Below are 19,053 nucleotides of genomic sequence, written 5' to 3'. Positions count from 1 at the left end.
TCCACGGCCTACCCCAGTTACCACTACTGTGCATGTGTGTCAAGGACAGAAAGGCAGATGTGGCAGTGGAAGATGTCAAAGCAGTTTGGAGAGAAAAACAAACTAAAGAAAAAAAATTGATTAATAGATTATTAAATTAGTCATCGATTCTTTTAATAATCGATTAGTCGTCGATTAATCAACTAATCGTGGTAGCCCTAGAGCCAACATAGACTGTCTCTTCTTCAACAAACCTATACTCTCACAAAGTAATCATTCGCAGTTTAGCMTGGAAGCCTTTCTGCCGGTAAAGTTGGGTGTTCCATCAAAGAAAATAAGCGATTACTTAAACCATAAGAAAATTGGTTGGTTTTAGCAACCATATCTGGGTTCCTACTAAGGTTGGGCAATATTGGCAAAAAAATTTATCACGACTAATTGTGGGTATTTATCCGATAAAGATTAATTTGACAATTAATCCCCTGGAGTCCCTGGACACCCTTATGTCCTGGTCACATGACCAAATTAGTGGGAAAGATTTGCTCTTTGTAAAAAAAATGTTCCAAATTGTGTGAAAATTACTGATTTTGGGCTATACATCATATTTTAAATTGTGTTGATAGATAAACTTTATTTTTAATGTTCGTCATATTTGAAGTGGAGTGGAGCACTGAGTGGACTGACTGGAGTAATCCCCAGTCAGTCTGCCTGGTGGCATTAATCGTATTAATCGTCAAGTGCCAAAAACTAATTGATTAATGTTTTTCTGAGGATTAATTGCACATGATACGATTATGCCCAACCCTAGTTCCTACAGCTTAAGGTAAGTTCAATTTGAGATTTTTCAAAACCTCTTTAATGCCACTTGAAAGGAAATTTTAAGACAACTTTATAGTGAAAAACAAATGGAAATAACCCAGTTAGCAACAATGTTACCAAGATGACAAGTTTAAAACAAAACTAGTGAAGCGGTCTACAAGAAAGGACAGAGCAGACTGTACTTCTTAAGGAAGCTGAGARCCTTCAATGTCTGCWGCAAGATGCTGCAGATCTTCTACAAGTCTGTTGTTGAGAGTGTCATCTCTTCTGCCATCATCTGTTGGGGCAGCAGCATCAGAGCCAGGGACCTAAAAGGGCTAAACAACCTGATAAAGAAGGCTGGTTCTGTTCTGGGGACGGCTGTGGAACCACTGGAGATGATGGTGCAAAGAAGGATTTTACATAAAATCAAGAACATTGTGGACAACCCTGACCATCCTCTTCATCAGACTGTCATAGAAAGACAAAGTGTCTTCAGTCGGAGGCTTCTTCAACTTCGCTGTAATACAGACCGCTACAGAAGATCTTTCCTGCCCAAAGCCATCAGCATCTACAATAAGTCTTTAGTTAAATGAGTTACAACAACACCTAATTTCCCTCTGGGATCAATAAAGTATTTTTGAATTGAATTTGAAAACTAGCTGTGTGACATTCATAAGATTATTTAAAAAAATCAATTATTTTAATATTTCAAATTAATTATAAACATCCTTACAATGTTTAAACATTTTTAAGACCTCTGAAAGATTGATTTAAAACATTTTAAGGCTAATTAAGTCCTTTTTCTTGAATTAATTAGTTCAATACCTTTTAAGACTTTTTAAGGACCTTCAATACATTTTACTGGAAATATTTTAATAATACAGTCATATGGGCAAATAATTGCTGAAATTTTTATTAGTGGTTTTGCATTAAATATATAAGAAATTAAAAAAGTAACCCACTTCTTATCTGAATACAGCAGCGCATAAACCTCTCTGTGCATTCCTTCTGGTCTCTTGAAGGTCAGCGTCTCTGTCGCCTTTTTGTGCTTTTTCTGCATAAAGTAACAAAAAGATACGATGGAGTAAAAGGCCACAGTACAAGATTATTTTTAATTACAAGGAAAAAAAATACGAGATTAAAGTAGTGTTATTACGAGAACAAAAGTGTAATATTTCAACATTAACGTCGGTATATTACGAGAATACAGTTGTTATATTATGATAACTCAGCCGTTTTACCACTGTGTAATCCAGGCTACTGAACAACCGTTTAGGAAATACTTTATATTTTAACACARCAACATCAAATTATCAGTAGGACTTTGAAATGTTTGTGCAAACAATTATATGGATTTATATGATCAAATGAAGCCATACTGCAATCAATGGCTGCGTTGATGGATTTGGTCACATAATTTGGATGGAAGCATTTTACACAGTGACCCAAAAGTCARTGCGGACTTCTTCATAAACAGAGGCGCACATGGCTGACCACAGCTGTGAGGAAAATGATGAGGGGAAAAAAAAATCAAAACCGTAAAATCAATGGACATGTCATGTACTATTACGGCGTTTTCCTTGTAATTACTACTTTATTATCGTAATATTGTGACTTTAATCTCGTAAACTCGTGTTGACTTAATTCTGTTGTAAAAAAGAAAACATAACAGAAAATTAAGAGTAGAGTTTAATAGGCACGCTATTATCCCATATGTTCAAAGACTTGTCATATGTCCCCAAAAACTAACTTAAATCGTAAAAAGAGTTCAATCATATAATAATGRCTACCTTATCAGAGTTGATGAGGTCTTTTTTGCTGATAGGACCATCGTTCTCCCCTCCACCCAGTTCCAAAATATCCCGAACATCAGCACCAGTAGCCATTATGTTGTAGTTGGTAAGCTGTCAAATGTAGATACCGTTCATTGTTTACTTGCGCTCATTCATTCCGTTCACGTTAAACGAGTGCGATGCTAGCTAAAAAAGCTAACAATACATTTTGARTTCTCAAGCTACGTTTGCTTTAAAGACCTGTAATCACGCAGTGGAAAATATTTATATATTACTTTTGAAGATAATAATAACARCCAAGTTTCTTAAAAACAAAAATTGCGCAGATTGTAAAAACAATATGATCTGTTGATGWAGGTTCGGTGGTAGTTAGCTAAAAACGGACCACACTTCCGTCCCAGCTCACGAACTCACACAGGTTGTCTCACCCTCTAGTGGTGTGGCGGACTCACAGTGCTAGTGTGTAAAAAGGTTGTGTGTTTAGTTTGAGTTTTATTTTTTTTATAACGCCCTCTGTACAGAACAACCGAGCGTCTGTTGCTAAAAACGCGCAGATGTAAATAAGACTTTTACTAACAAATTTTAGTTCACAAAGAAAAGACTGCGTAATCGTTTTGTTTCTTTCCCTGTCTTCAACAAACCAATGCYGACATTACACAGCCACATTTTTTGTACTTTAAGTGCAAACACGAATAAATTCCWAAACATACATTTTATATTATAGATGTAGTAAAAAAATATGCGTGTTCTCATTTTCAATGTCGTTTTTTGTTTCCCGTGTTGGTACTCTTACTTTGAAAGATACACCGGAAGAGGCTTATCTTTGAACCATTTTTGCTCCGCTGCGCCGTCGCCATTATCTAATAGCCAAATTTGATTTGTGCTATTGCAGTTCGTTCGTTGACTATTAAAAACCAAATTTCATCTTAATAAAAGTAACAGTGGTTTGATTAGGTATTAATTTGCATTAAAAATGTCCAACGAGCAGGGTGACAATATGTCCGACATTGTCCAGCCACAGCAGCAGGGGTAAGTCAGTCGTTTCTTTGTTGTAACTAAAACTAGCAAGGTTAGCTAACCCGTCCCGACTTACGTGTTATTTAATTGATTTTTAGGAATAAACATAATGCTTGCTTTAATGTATCATAATGTGATAAGTTATCATTTTATTTGGTTGCATCATGTAGTTCTGTTTTATTCAAAACAAATGATTTYCTGCAGTGCTTGTGTGCAGGGATGGGATCCGTCTATCACCTGGCGTTAACTATYTAATACTGATATTTAATGTTCGCTATTAAACAAAAAAAAATCTTCGAAATGTTTAATTTCGCGTGAATTATAGGCAAAGTAGCATTTTTAAAGTTTGTGTTTTTATTTTTGTTTTATTCCATTAGTTGTAAGGTACTTTTTTTTTTTTTAGCGGCCTGGCTTCCCTCCGCCATGTGACAGCCTCGAGTCGGGCGTAGCCATTTTTGTTCCAGTGAAATCTAACATAAGCTCAATTTGATCATCTGTATCATAGAAAGATTATTAGTTCAAGTATACGGAGGAGCCATTCAGTTATTATTTACTCGTTTTATACTTTTTTTAAAGCTACTTTAATTTTGAAAATGTATTCAATCTCTACTAGTTGTTTTTAAGTGTTGCCAGTGTTGCGTAATATTTTTTGTCTGTACTGATGATCTGTTTGAACAAATTTCGTTATGCAGAGAAATGAATGGAAAACCCAAGAGTGACTCCAATGTGAGCAGGAAGGAGAGACCCCAGAAGAGAGGTGGAGGGGGTCGATTCGAACCCTATGGCAATGTAAACAAAAGATACCGAGTCTTTGTCAGCAACATCCCCTACGATGTAAAATGGCAAACCCTCAAAGACTTGATGAAAGAATTAGGTAAGGTGTTTTAGGAATTACGAGGTTCTAACCTATGCAAGACTTGGCCATGATATAAATAGAAAATAAAGATCAACATCCAGGATCATTTCGGTTGGACGCTTCATTTATTCTCGAAGTCGAACAGCCAGGTACTTTGTCACGTGACCACGTTGTAGACAGAGGCTGACATATTGCTTTGGGGGAAAATAGGATGAGTTCCTCTATGTGGAAAATATGAAAAATTGTGAAAAGTTGCTGAAGGACAGCACTTCTCACGTAAAAAAAAAACCATCCAGAGATCTTTTTTTTTCTAACTGCAAGAGTGAGGGGAGAGAAATATGACACGTGTTGTCGTTCTGCCTCTGCAGATTCATAGCTTTGATTTAAAACTGGCTAAAATGAAGAGTAAACACTCAAAACTACACACTAACTAAAATCCAAACATGTTAAAAGTCACAGATCTAATTAATAAAGTCCTGCTCTCACCGGCTCTTCGTTGTCACCAATCTCCATTCAAATTTTGCCTCTTTTTATTTTCTTCTCCTGTAGATTTTTTACTGCTTGTCAGATATCTGTGAGCCTCAGTCAAAAAGGAGCTCTGGGGGGTTATATTTTTTCAGTTTAAGAGAAAGTTGAGACTGACGATGGACGGTGGTGTTTTTTCCACGAGATTACAGTGTTTACTGCTCCCTTCAGCTGCAATGCGCTTCCGCGTCTCTTTTCTTTCCCCCCATAAAAAATGGAGGTTGAAATCACGTGACTGAATGACGATACGCCGACTTCGAGAATAAAGGGCTTTTGGGATTTTATTTATTTTTTTTTTTTTTTGGAACAAAATTTTGGACTATGATGCTCTTACTTGTCCAACAACCAAAGGGGTTGCTGCTTACTTGTACCAGTGCTGTGAACCTGGATGTCAGATTGAACAGCGTCCCCACCTTTGAGGTTTTTGTGAATCGAGGTGTCAAAATGGGTGTACTAATTTGTAAAAGTCAAGGCTTGTGATATTGAATGGCATTATGAGACGTTTATCCCTAATGCCAATGGAAAAAATGGTTATAGTTCTTTGGTTCGTTTACCTATTTGGCCTTGAAACAAGGAATAGATTTACATTATTTGGAATAAGTATTCATTAGTCAGTGTTGAGGCTGTGATGTTAAATTGTTGAAATTTATAATGTTTTGATACAGCAATTTTTGCATTCTGCAAATATTTTAGTCTAATTACAGGAAGAGTTGTATAGTTAGAGGATTTAGGAAAATATCAGCTGCCTCAGTTATTTCAAGCTAAATGGACCATTCACTAAGTTATGAAGGGAGTTACTCTTTGAGGAGGAGGACAAGGATTTTGTTGTATGTCAACTGTTGAGTTAAATTGCATTTTCTTTTATAGGTGTGCCCTTGACAAGCAAAGGTTTCTCAGCAGATCTCCATGTTGTGCCACGCACAACTATTTGCTGGGGCTTTTTTGGGGGTACAGGTCTACAAAATAAAGCAACTTCTTTTGTACTGTCCTTGTCTTGAGAGGTTCGGTCAATGATGTCCATTCGGTGAACAGGCACGTGACCTGGCACATCCACATGGCTGTAGTCGATGTTTAACCGAAATTCTGATATCTAATTGTTAATAAATTACTTATTTGTTTGTATTTTATGAGCTATTTGATTTAAGGATTATTGTTAAAGATGCATCATTTTCTTAAGAGCTGATTGTCAAGATTAGGAGTACTTTTCTTTCAGTAGGCTCAGCTGATGAAAGAGTGTTTTGATGCATTAGCCGGAAGTTTAAAATGGTAAAATTTGACAAAGTACATAAAGGACTGAACTGAAATGGTCTGAGGGGTTGTATGGGATTTTTCCTAACTTGAAAAGGTTCGGTCAATTACGTTGTATGCGGTGTTCACCGTCTTATGTTGAAATAGGAAATAGGAAGGCTGTTGAGCATTTCATCAGCTGTTTTCCTCTTGGTGTTTTGAGACCATTCCACCAAGGACATACTAAGAAGTTTTAATAAATTCTTTCTTTAAAAAAAAAAAACAAGCTTATTTTTTGTAGACCTGTACCATATTGTGCTGCTGAGGTTGCTGGGGGAAGGCTGAAGACTAGCAGTCTGAGCTCACTGTCAACGGCCGTCCTCCTTGTTTCTACTCTAAACCCCCATTGTTCTCTCGGCTTCTCTCCCCTTGGTGTGTGTCATCTCTGGAATCTGATTTTTAGTGGGTGAGGTAACATACGTGGAACACTTAATGGACGCAGAAGGCAAATCGAGGGTAAGTGCAAACACCTACAAATATATGATTAAGCCTAGACAAACCTGTGTTTGTCAGCTTTGGTTTATTTATTAAAATTGATGGAAATTGTTCAGATAAAGAACCTTGTGGAGTTCCTGAGATGGAGACATACTGGAGGTGTGTTTACTTGGTGTTGCCGGATTAGAGGCCATCATGAACGGTTGATGTTCTAAATAGGACTTCAGCTTTTCTCGTATTCAATCCATGGATTGCTTTAGTTGTCAATGTCTATATTGGTTGCTGAATTTGCTCCTTTTGATCTTAAGGGATTTAGTTGGCAAGAGGTTGTTACAAAGCTGTTTGATGGTTTGTTAAACAACCAATTTATAGCTCTGTTTTACTGGAAAATAGTTTTCAAATATGATAATTGTGTGGATTTCAATCTCACTGCGGAGTTTCTTCCCTTTGGATGTTTGAAACCAGCTCTGGGTTTTTACTTCAATTGCCTTTGTCATTGACTGGATCGGGGAGGGAGTAAAATGTGTATAGTTGTTGCCAAGGTTTTAGGCTTGTGTGTTTTAAATTTTGTTTGTGCATGAAATTGTTGTACTACATGTCAGACCAACTTTTGAACACTATATTTACTATTTTATTTTTTTTCTTTTTGGTCCATATTTCGTGTTCTGATTACTACAATCAAAAAGGGTTGTGCGTAAGTACATTTCATTTATTGCAATTTCCAACTGTAGATCTCTTTGTTAGTTTGACAGAACTAAATCTAGCTGCATCCTGATTAGACTCAAGTTCTCTGTGCAAAACCAAACTGCATAAAAACTCCCAATTGGTTTGTTTCTTTTAGTGTTGTTGAGTTTAGGACTGAAGAACTAATGAAGAGAGCCGTGGAAAAGGTCAACAAGCATAACCTCAATGGGCGACCCCTTAAAGTGAAAGAGGTACACTGCATGGGAAAATAAGAAAAGCAAATGTTGGTTGTTTTTTCAGTTACGGTAATATTTTTAACTGTGGATCATCTTGAGGTTTTTTTTTTTTGTACTTTTAGGACCCTGATGGTATCATTGCCCAAAGAGAAATGAACAAGTCCCAAGGTGGAGGTCCTCCAGGAGGGCATGGTGGAATGGGAGGTATGGGCGGCATGGATCGGATGGGGGGCATGGATCGGATGGGCGGCATGGATCGGATGGGCGGCATGGATCGGATGGGCAGTATGGATCGGATGGGCAGTATGGATCGGATGGGCGGTATGGGTGGAATGGATCGAATGGGCCCAGGACCAACTGGCCCCATGGTCAATATTCCTCCCAGCCTGATGAACAACCCAAACATCCCTAACGACGTCATTCTCGGCCTCCAAAACGGCAGGATTGGAAGCACCGTTTTTGTGGCAAATGTGAGTTCAGTTGTTGTTTTGATATACTGTTGAAAGCAAGTTTTATAAATTGAAATTTCTTCAGGAGCAAGTAGCATTTGAATCTAAAGTCTAATTAAGAAATGGCTATATTTTGTGTTCATAAATGTTTATCACTCAGAACTAGTTTAACATTCAAATTGTTCTAAGAATTTGGTGCAATAATTACTAAGATACTTTAGGATAGTTTTAAAGTAATCTCTCTTCAAATTTTCTTGCTTTGCTGCCAACAGCTTGATTACAAAGTTGGGTGGAAAAAGCTCAAGGAAGTGTTCAGCATGGCAGGCATGGTGATGAGGACAGATATTCTGGAGGACAAGGATGGAAAAAGCAGAGGCATGGGCACAGTGACATTTGAGATGCCCATTGAAGCTGTCCAAGCTGTCTGTATCCTTCAACATATACAGAGTCTCCAATGTATTTAATTAAATAAATTTTCATTGGGATTTGTTTCCTGGTTTATCCTTTTGCATTTTCCTAAATGATTTTGCAGCTATGTTCAATGGACAGTTCTTGTTCAACAGAACTATGCACGTTAAACTGGTARGTTGCTGAATAATGTTTTTATATTAGATCATTTTATGATCAAATCTTTTAAATGAGATGGGGGTTGTGTGCACTTTCACAGGATGAAAAATCCCTCCCCAAAGATTTTGGTCCACCAGACAGAGCAGCTGCCCTTCCACGTAAGTATAATTAAAGCTTTTTTTATTTAGAAGAAAAGAAGACATACAAATCACAATTATATGTTTGTTGTGCATTCATATGYCGTTAATTTGTGCCAGCTTGTTGAACGTACAGTAACACTGATATGAGAACAGATATACAAACTTTAATATCAAACTTTATTATATATTTTAGGCAATATTTCTAAATTATATTAAGCTATATTGTTGGCTTTGATTTTATTTGTAGATATTCAAATTCATTTATTAAATTGTCCCTCTACTTTGCTGATAATCTGTTATATAAAAAAGAGTGCTTTGTAGAATTTTATTACCTACAAATGATAACAAAACCAACAAGTAATGTGACCACATTTTTATGCCTAACAACATTCTTGGGCTACAAAATTTTTAAAATATATTTTAAGATTGTGTCACTTCTGCCTCTTGGTTCAGTACTTTAAGTTGATTGGATGGGGAAAGTCAAATACATTTATATACAACTTGGGTTGCGAGCACAGAGACAGAGCCGTGAGCAAGCAGAGGGAAAGAGCAAGGAGACTAGGAGGGAGCAGATAGACGAGCGAGCTTGTGTGTGATTGAATGCGCACGCTTCAGTTTGTTCATTCGTATTGATATCTGTTAACTAATCAGTGTTACTGTGCGCTCAAAGCTGGTGGCACAAATGTAACGCCATATATTTATAGCAACTTCATTCATTTTCATGACATAACTGAGCTCAGAGGATTTAGAATATAACCTCTCAAGCAGCATTTTCTGTAGATCTATATTGGTTGTGTATACACTATGAAAACACCTATTCGTAGTCTAATCAAAACATTCAATGTAATTTGAAGAACAGTGTCAAGAGTTATGAAATTCTATTTGGCTCAACTATATAATTTGTTGTGTTGAAAAGAGGTTCATTGTTACCCATTTCTGTCAAACTAGGTGGGCTAAGTGGTGTTGGTTTGGGCCTTGGACCTGGTGGACAGCCTATTGATGCAACAATGCTCAACAGGGGAGGTGGTGGTGGTGGTGGAGGAATGGGAAACATGGGACCTGGAGGTAACTATTTATAATAAGTTTTCTTTCAACTCCTTAAAGGGATCCCTGATTACTTGCAACATTAGACTTTATTTGATAAACGTATTTTAACTATAAAATAAAGACTGTGAAAATACTGTAGGTATTATACTGTTTAGTTTTGTAAATTTAAAAAAAAATGTATTTTAACACTGATGGAGCCATTTTATTTACACGCAAAGCATTCTGGGTAAATGATAYCGTGGATAGGTCATCGCTGCGAGGCTGCTAGCGAGCTTTATCCACCCTGAAGGTTAATCTTGGACAATATCTGATGATTGCCTCGTTTAAATGAAACCAGAGAGCGTTGACAGAGAGGAGAAGGTAGAAATGACTCAGCCTGTAAAGAGCTGCTTCATGGAAGAAGAACCTCAGCTTAGCCTGTTAGCCTTCGCGCTAGAGCCGACGCTATATTGCCTTATATGTATAAGCTCGGTGCTAGCACAACAAACAAACAAGCTACACTGAGGTCCTCCATCCATATTTTCAGTTACAGGCTGAGTCATTTCTACCTTCTCCTCTCTGTCAACGCTCTCTGGTTTCATTTAAAAGAGRCGATCHTCAGWTATTGTCCAAGATTAACCTTCAGGGTGGATATAGCTCGCTCACACCGAGGACCTATCCACGTCATCATTTACCCAGAATGCTTTGCGTGTAAATAAAATGGCCCCGTCCGTGTAATATATTTTTTAACTTTTAGTTTAAAAATGATAAAAACTGAACATCCAACAGTATTTTTACAGTCTTTATTTCACTGTTAAAATATATGTTTATCAAATAAAGTCTTAATGTTACAACTAATCATGGATCCCTTTAAATATAAAAAAATGCCAATGCTCATTGCAAATATTGTCATGTGCAGGAGTGGATGGAATGGGGTTTGGCAACATGGGAGGTCGCATGGGAGGAGGTAAGTTTATATTAATGTATATGATGACTTTTTTAGAATCACTTTCAACACTTGAATCGGGCATTAAGACTCTTTGTTGTTTTATCAGGAATGGACAACTTTGGCGGYGTGAACAACATGGATCGTTTTGGCTCTTCAGGGATGGGACGAATGAATGGTTAGTAAATATTGTGACATTCTGAACCAACGTGGGTCTTTTAACATTCTGCTGTAAATTTTATTGGTTTGATCTCTTGCATTGTCAGAGATGGACCGTGGGATCGGTGGTGGTTTTGACAGAGATTTTGGACGAAATGAAATGGGAATATCTCGCAATAGTTTCGGAGACTCCTTTGACAGAGGAATGGGTTAGTACTTTCAGAATTTGCTTTCAAGCCCCTATAAGTCTCTCAAGGTAATTTCATCACATCTTCCTGTGGTTTTTGTTTACTTCTGTTTTGTAGGGAATTCCGTGAGTATGGACCGCATGAACACTGGAATGGACCGCCTTGGAAGTAACATGGATCGGATGGGAGGGATGGGCATGGACAGGATTGAACGTGTGTCTGACCTGGACAGGCTGGGATCTGGGTTTGACCGTATGGGTTCAGGGATGGACCGGCTGGGGCCCAGTATCGACAGGCTTGGTCCTAGCATGGGATCTAGCATGGATCGCCTTGGCCCTGGTGGGTTTGACCGTCTAGGTGCATCCAGTTTGGATCGAATGGGTTCCAGCGTGGATTTTAGCTCCACAATGGGCATGGATCGCATGGGCAGCACTGGAATTGACAGAATGGGAAGCAACTTCGATCGCATGGGATCTACCGGAGGCCTTGACCGCTTTTCCTCCAGTGGCTTTGACCGCATGAGCTCTGGGATGGACCGGATGGGATCTGGAGGTGTTGGTGGTCAATTTGATCGCTCTGGTGATTTGGATCGTGGGTTTGTTGGAAATTCTTTCGGTGGAGCCGTAGGGCCTGGAACTGGGGCAGGCAATATCAGGAAGGGATGTCAGATCTTTGTCAGAAATGTAAGTGCATACATTGTTTTAGGCTTAATTCATCCTAAAAGCTGTCCTTTATACAGGAGTATTAAATTGTACTTTGTTTTTCAGCTGCCATTTGACTTCACCTGGAAGATGCTGAAGGACACCTTCAATACATGCGGTAAACATAGTTTTAGTTATTAAAAAATAAATGAGAGAAGAAGGTTTTCTGATCCAGTTTAAGGTGTAGGTGTGTGATTGGGAACCTGAGGAAATGCATTGTTCAATTTATGTTTGCTGCTGTGAACAATGGTGCTTTTTGTTTTTGTTCTATAAAGTACCTTTTTATAAACAGATTATCTAACTTAATGATAATTTATTCAAGAACTAACTATTAACCTAAACATGGCTGGATATTTTATACAGGTAATAGGCCTATAATAAATAAATGTTAAAAAATGAACACGTGGGTCAATAAATAGTCAAAGAAATGCTGTTTTTATTTATTTATTTTTATTTTTATTTTTTTATAAAATTACACATTTTTGTGTTCCTGTGCAGGAATGGTCCAGTATGCTGATATCAAGATGGAAAATGGCAAATCCAAAGGCTGTGGTGTGGTTCGATTTGACAACCCTGAAACTGCTGAGCGTGCCTGCCGGACCATGAATGGTTATCGCCTGAGTGGAAGAGAAATCGATGTTAGGATTGACAGAAACGCATAACTCGCACATTTATGTTCCATCTGATAGTTTTAGTCAGCAATGTCTAGTTACTCTGCATGACCAGAAATCTTCAACATATTTGGTTTAGTAAATGTTTGTAATTGAATGTTATTTTAGTTAATAACCTATCAAAGTTAATGTTTTTTAGTTTTTCCTCATGTTAGTATTCTACATTTTAGAGGCTTAATTTTTTGTCATGCTACACCTGACATTGCCTTTGTTCTGTGAGATGTTTTGATAAATAAATCTCTACAAAAAAATCTTTGCTCTTTTATTTTATTAGATTTTTTTCTTAATGGTGCTTAATTACACGTCTTCTTGTACACTTTAGTTCTATTTTAATAAAGTTTGGTTTTACTGAAGAGTGATTATGGTGAAAACTAAAAATCTAGCTTGTAAGTAATATTTATTTTTATTTTACAAGAATCTGTAGAGTGACAGGTTTTAGAAAATGAGGTTAATTTGTAGTGCAGAAGTTCGTAGAACCGATATTAGCACATGCTATCAAAATAAATACGTTTCTATAAAGAAATAGAACACAGTTTTCACACCGGAAGTGAACGGCCACCACCGGAAGTAACATAATTCCGACATTCATCATGGCGGCCTCCTTGTGTCAGTGTTACCAGGTTAGCCCTTGAGACATTTTGTTTTAAAATTCCACACTTAATATAATGTAACAACAAGAACGGCATTAACGATGTATGTAATCTCAGATTACCCTTGCTACTGAATCGACTTGGTTTACCTGCATTGCTTGCATTAGCGAAGTTAGCTCATGCTGCTATGCGGTGAAATCTTCATGTCTGAACTTTAAATTAAATGAATGCTTGAAATAAAATAGCGTCTGATGTTTGAAATAACATACGACATTCTTGTAATATAACTCAGAATATTGCACCTTAAGTTCAAAACTTCACCCTAATCCAGTCGTTAACGTGAATTTATTCTGTTTGTGCCCAGATGTGTATAAGAAGAGGTTTGCTAGCATCCCCTTCCTCTTACTTGCTSCTTTCAAACAGACCCAATGTTTACAGGATCCTCAGAACCTCTCCACAGGTACCTTTCAACTCTTTCTGCACAGCTTAGCACTAAAAGGACTACCTACCTACAAATATCTTGGAATTACTTTGGATTCTCATTTGACTTATCGTGATCATGTACTAGTCTTAACCACTAAGTTGAAACAGAAATTATACGTTTATTCAAAAATTAGATCCAATCTGACATCTTCTGTTTCAAGTATCTATGTTCATGCCATTATACTCTCAACCATGTCGTACTGTTTACCTGTTTGGTCTCTTACAACAAATGAAATCTTGTCTCATTGGATACAAACTATAAAGAAAACTGGGTTTAAACTTCTGTTTAAGCTTCTTAAATACCGTACTTTATTTTAATTAAACCTATTGGATTTTTCTTACCCAGGTGCCTCAGTTTCCCCTTCTTCAGGTAAGGTATTTATCTGGGGAAAAGGGGGGTGGCAGGAGGGGTTTCCTGGGGGAGTTTTTGAATAACCTGAAACAGGAGTTGAACAAGAACAAAGAAATGAAAGAAAACATCAAGAAATTCCGGGAAGAGGCCAAAAAACTTGAGGAGTCCGATGCACTGAAACAAGCTCGAAGGAAATATGTTAGTATTCAGCCACATACAAAATCATATCCCTGCCAACCTCAGTATTCTATAGTTCTCTCRTCTGTTTTTACCCAGAAAACTATAGAATCAGAAACAGTGAAGACATCRGAGGTCCTAAAGAAGAAGTTGGGCAACATTTCTGACACAGTGAAAGAGGTGAATGCATCTTGTGATGTCGCTTCTCTCTTTTGATTGATGCGTCAAGAAGTTGCTGTAAAAGTTGTCTCCAGTTTTTAAACGTACATTTTGGTCTGTGTGTTTGGACAGGGGCTGGAGGAGGTCAGCCGTACAGACATAGGGAAGAAAATCAAAGAGGGAATGGAGGAAGCTGCCAAAACCGCTAAGACCTCTGCAGAATCTGTCTCTAAAAGTGGAGAGATGTTGGGAAAGACTGGAGCATTCAGAGCAATATCTCAGGTATGCAGCCACTCAGCTGGTTTTATTTGCACTAAAACCTGAGCTAATGATTCTTTGTTTTCTTTCMGTTCTTTTTTTTATTCCCAAGATGAAGTAATAATACGTGTGGAAGGTGCATAAAAGAGTTCTGATTGTTAAAACGGAATCTTACAAGTCTTGTTTTTATTGTTTCGAATTTGTTACTTTGTCTGCAGGGGGTGGAGAGTGTGAAGAAAGAGATCGACGATCTCGGCCACACAGGCCCATACAGGCCTCCCGCCAGGCTACGGAAGAGGACCGAGTTCTCCTCCAAGGGTGCAGCGGATGACAAAAAGATCTTCGAAGCCAACGAGTACGTGAGTGTCCACCTTTTTCCTGACATTGAGAAGCCGTTCACAGTAAAGTGGTTCCTCCCACTGAGGCGCTTGTATTGTTATCAGTATTATTTTTAATAAACTCTGAGTAGAGCAGGAATTACATCTGTTCAGCCACATACAGTATTGTTGAATGTACGAGACAAATTAAAAGCTGTGTTGCTTTCAACTTTTAAGGAGTTCTAAACACTGTTATAATGGCCAATGTTTGTTTTTTTACATTTAACTGATTTACCTTGAAGCGTTTGTGTAATATAACTGTTGTTTTCTGTCTGAGTTGAAATGAGTAACAGTGATGTTTGTGTTGACTGACAGCTGTGATGCTTCACTTTGTGTGGGTTTTAGGGAAGCTATGGGAGTGGTCCTRCACAAAGACTCCAAATGGTACCAACAGTGGAAAGACTTCAAAGACAACAATGTGGTCTTTAACAGTAAGGATTGGTTAACTTGGARGTCTCTCTTAGGTCTTATATAATTCTACTTTTTGCCATGTGTAACTACAGTTTGTTATTTAGTTATTCTTTAATGTGTCTGTGACATGCATATCCTTCAAATACAAAAAGTCAAAGAAAACATCTTTGTATTTAAGAGACTTGACATAATACCCACGATTTTACCAATTTTCTTACATTTTCTTCTGAACTTGGCTCATCTGAAGTGAAACAGGAAGTGATGTCAAAAGGGAACTGTTTCAGAAGGAAAACTCCCTGGTCTTTGTTTGTTGAAATAATATTATTTAAACTCTGTTTTTCACCTCTCTGATAATGATTGAAAATAATTTAAAGAAACGTCAGATTCTTCTCTACAGTCTGTGCTAGCTGTTGTAGCAAAGCTCTGTTCACATGCAGTCATTCCCCTTTGACATCACTTCCTGTTACTGCACATGTGGATATCTTAACAACTGTTCGTCTCAGCAGTGTAAAATTTATTTTGCAATATGTTGCCGTTGTTATCTTTCCAAAAGTACATTCATATTTATTACAAAAAWTTGATGTCATAGGCACTTTAAAGAATTGATTTGTCACTTCTTGCATCATCTCACGAGCAGATCTATTAGAATTKACTGTTTAAAAAAAACAGGTTTTCTGTTTATGTGTACAGTTAAAATAAAATTGTGCGGCAGTGAAGAGGTTTCAGGAATTGACAGCTTTAGGTTGTTAAAAAGCTGACCTCCTCTCTTTATGTTGTCTGAAGGGTTCTTTGAGATGAAGATGAAGTACGATGAGAGCGATAACATCCTAATCAGAGCATCACGCTCCATCACTGACAAGATGACCGACATCATCGGTAAGAGACGTCCAGCTTGGGGATGAAGAYATCAAATGTAAAAATGTTACGAGTGGTGGTAATTAGCTTTGAGCACAACTTCTTGCTTAATTGCTTCTCCTGTTTATCTTTTAGGTTCAGTTTTTACAGGAGTTACCGGTACACATTTCTGACCTGCTGTGTTCTTTTTTTATTTAAATTTTTAGGAGGGCTTTTCTCCAAGACAGAAATGTCWGAGGTTCTAACAGAGATCTTAAAGGTGGACCCATCTTTTGACAAGGATTCTTTCCTTAAGCTGTGCGAGCGAGACATCATCCCAAATATACTTGAGGTAGGTCGAACTCCAAAACAAACATTTGTCAAAAGTCAGTGGAGATTTTATAGTTTGGGGTTAAGTATGATTTTGTGACTGTTTTAAAAGGTAGATAATGAGTTTTTTATTGTTCTGTTCTCATACAGGCGATGATCAGAGGGGATCTGGAAGTTTTGAAGGACTGGTGCTATGAAGCGGTAAAGTCTTCCTCATACTTACACCAAAAAAACAGATACCAAGATCATTCAGAGAGTGGTGTCCGTGTCTCTGCAGCACCTGCATTAACAGCTGTCCACACTGTCAATGTGTTGTGGTGACGCCTTCCTTGTCTCTGTTTTTGTTTTGCAGACGTACAGCCAACTRGCACATCCAATTCAACAAGCCAAGGCCCTAGGATATAAATTTGACTCTAATATTCTGGACATAGARAGTATTGACGTAAGTTATTCAAAAGCTTATTGAGAGGCAGCACTCTGAAGCATCAYTTCAAATAGTTAACTAGTTTACACCAAAAAATATGAAAACTTAACTTGGAAACKGACAACATGCATCTAAAATAAGAAAACTATKATCATCAACACTGTAGTTGATGATTATCAATGTTACTCATTATAATGTTACTATCAWTGTTACTCATTGATTTAATTCCTGATAATGACACAGAAAAGGTATTATTATCTGTATMAAAGAACTCTCAATTCCTCATAACTAAGTTATGAGAAGGATGTAAGACTAAAACTCCTACAACACACAACTAAAAAAATWAATTTAGGCTCTGCAAACTGGTTTGAATCATTTTAACTTCTTGTATTGTGATGTTTTTAATATTTGTTTTGTCCTTTTGCGTGTGTCTGCTCCAGCTGGCCTTAGGTAAAATGATGGAACAGGGTCCGGTGCTGATTATAACTTTCCAGGCACAGATGGTCATGGTGATTCGAAACACCAAGGGAGAGGTGGTGGAGGGAGACCCTGTAAGTCAAAAACTTTATATTATACTTATGAGTTTTTTAGATCTGCTATTTAATAAAAGCAATTAACCTTTTAATAGGAAACGCAAAACATCAGCTGTTTTTTTTAATCAGAGGTACAAGAATGTTCACGTTTTTAGAGGAGGTAAGGATGGAGGAAGTATCTGAAGGCATCTGTAAAACAGCAGAGGCTCTGTTTTTAAACATTAACAAATGATCATCTAAATGATTCCTTGGCAGGATTTATTGAGATACTGACGCCACATTTAGGCATGTGGGCTAGGATTTTATGCGGAGAAATATTTACATGAGCTGTAATTCAGTCATCACATTCTCTCAGAGAACACCAGGACAYTCATAAACAGCTAACAGGTCAAGGTAGCCACTCTGTAGCTTCCGTCTGGCTCCTGTCCAGTTCTCAGTCCATAATACTGATAATAAAGAGAATTAAAGGTGGACAAACTGTTCTCTTGATTTTATTAATAGGGCTTTGAATGTGGCACCCTGTCCTTTTTGGACTAAATGAATCTTAATAAAATTGTTTCCAAATAAAGTATTTTTGAAATCATGCATTTAAGAGAACGAGTCATTGTTTTTGTCTGTTTCAGGACAAAGTTATCAGGATGATGTACGTGTGGGCTCTATGTCGAGACCAGGAAGAGCTGAATCCATATGCTGCCTGGAGGCTACTGGACATGTCTGCTTCCAGCACTGAGCAAATCCTCTAAACTCTTTGATGTGCACAAAACACACCGAGCCTGAGGGGAGAACATCCTGTTCTAGATTGTGAAGATGAAGGAGAGAAGAAGACCTGCAGAGATCAGCCTCGTGGGCTTGTTTTACGGCCCAAACACTGGAGTAGTGTTGCTGAATGCTACAGGTGCCTCTGTGTCTTTTTCCACTACTTTTGTCTGTTTTTGGGGTTGACCTTTGTAAGTTGTTTGTGACTGTTCCTCTAACTTCCACTAGAGGGCAGCAGAGCACCAACAATATTCACCTTGTGTACTTTTCTGCAGCTAGACCGTTGTTTCTGGCACTCAAAGAAGAAATTAAAAAATGAACTTAAGCAAATAAATTCTGACTTCTATAAAAGARATATAAATCCCTAAAGTTGTTTTATAACCATTTTTTTGTATATCTGGTTAAAATACACAATATATTTAAAACTGCAGCCCCAGCCTGTGTAATCAGTCCCTCTGATTTCTTGTCATTTTATTGACCAATCTCCCATCTTGAACATCAAATTACTCCTTTTTTTGTTTGATAATCATTCAATGTAATTAATAAACTGTCAGTAAGGCTATATTTATTATGAAAAAGGAGAACCCTGTTTTTCATATGAGTTGGTATTTTGTAAAATCTGCTCTGGAAATGGTTTAGTTTGACCTCAGTTTAGGGGAATAGTTTGCAATTCCTTAGTGGAAAGTTGCTTTTTCATTTTATTTTATTTATTTTTTGTCCTTTTTGGAACAAATTCTAACTTCTTGTGATTTTCAGTTTCACTTCCATCACAGAGCTTTTGCAAAGGTGACCTGTAGGTACTGGCTTCCTTGAACTTATTGGTCTTCAGCAAAGGCTAGGCCAAAATGGACTTCTACTAGAACATACAGCGGGTAAAAAAATAAGTATTGAACACGTCACCATTTTTCT

At 37.5% G+C, this 19,053-nt stretch overlaps 3 protein-coding genes across 4 annotated transcripts; 2 read left to right on the top strand and 1 right to left on the bottom strand.

Annotated features, from left to right (window-relative positions):
- Positions 1-1,742: 1,742 nt before the first annotated feature.
- LOC106535029 (DNA methyltransferase 1-associated protein 1) lies at positions 1,743-3,268 on the bottom strand (the record flags this gene model as incomplete). The annotated part of the gene is given in 2 exon segments (XM_014031894.1): positions 1,743-1,834; positions 2,571-3,268. Coding segments are annotated over 2 exon segments (188 nt in total), but the record flags the coding sequence as incomplete, so codon positions are not given.
- A 128-nt stretch (positions 3,269-3,396) lies between these two features.
- On the top strand, positions 3,397-12,712 carry hnrnpm (heterogeneous nuclear ribonucleoprotein M). Of its 2 annotated transcripts, XM_014031891.1 has the most exons (16): positions 3,397-3,602; positions 4,283-4,464; positions 6,662-6,714; positions 7,380-7,387; positions 7,535-7,628; positions 7,736-8,083; positions 8,335-8,488; positions 8,595-8,644; positions 8,730-8,787; positions 9,718-9,834; positions 10,715-10,762; positions 10,851-10,919; positions 11,008-11,109; positions 11,206-11,771; positions 11,856-11,907; positions 12,288-12,712. In XM_014031891.1, the coding sequence occupies exons 1-16, from the start codon at positions 3,547-3,549 to the stop codon at positions 12,449-12,451; spliced, it is 2,121 nt and encodes a 706-aa protein (XP_013887345.1). In that variant the 5' UTR covers positions 3,397-3,546; the 3' UTR covers positions 12,452-12,712. The 2 variants fall into 2 exon arrangements, with proteins under 2 accessions (XP_013887345.1, XP_013887346.1); XM_014031892.1 differs by lacking the exons at positions 3,397-3,602; positions 6,662-6,714 and having other exon boundaries at positions 4,380-4,464.
- Positions 12,713-12,986: 274 nt separating this feature from the next.
- timm44 (translocase of inner mitochondrial membrane 44 homolog (yeast)) lies at positions 12,987-18,708 on the top strand. The gene is made up of 13 exons (XM_014031893.1): positions 12,987-13,080; positions 13,415-13,510; positions 13,880-14,083; positions 14,162-14,242; positions 14,354-14,503; positions 14,698-14,834; positions 15,202-15,287; positions 16,051-16,143; positions 16,329-16,453; positions 16,582-16,632; positions 16,784-16,873; positions 17,296-17,406; positions 18,012-18,708. The coding sequence occupies exons 1-13, from the start codon at positions 13,051-13,053 to the stop codon at positions 18,129-18,131; spliced, it is 1,374 nt and encodes a 457-aa protein (XP_013887347.1). The 5' UTR covers positions 12,987-13,050; the 3' UTR covers positions 18,132-18,708.
- The last annotated feature ends 345 nt before the right edge of the window (positions 18,709-19,053 follow it).

Source organism: Austrofundulus limnaeus, unplaced genomic scaffold, assembly GCF_001266775.1.
Source record: "Austrofundulus limnaeus strain Quisiro unplaced genomic scaffold, Austrofundulus_limnaeus-1.0 Scaffold1344, whole genome shotgun sequence".
Taxonomy (NCBI): domain Eukaryota; kingdom Metazoa; phylum Chordata; class Actinopteri; order Cyprinodontiformes; family Rivulidae; genus Austrofundulus; species Austrofundulus limnaeus.
The sequence above is the reverse complement of the archived record's forward strand: the minus strand, read 5'-3'. Positions and strand labels throughout refer to the sequence as shown.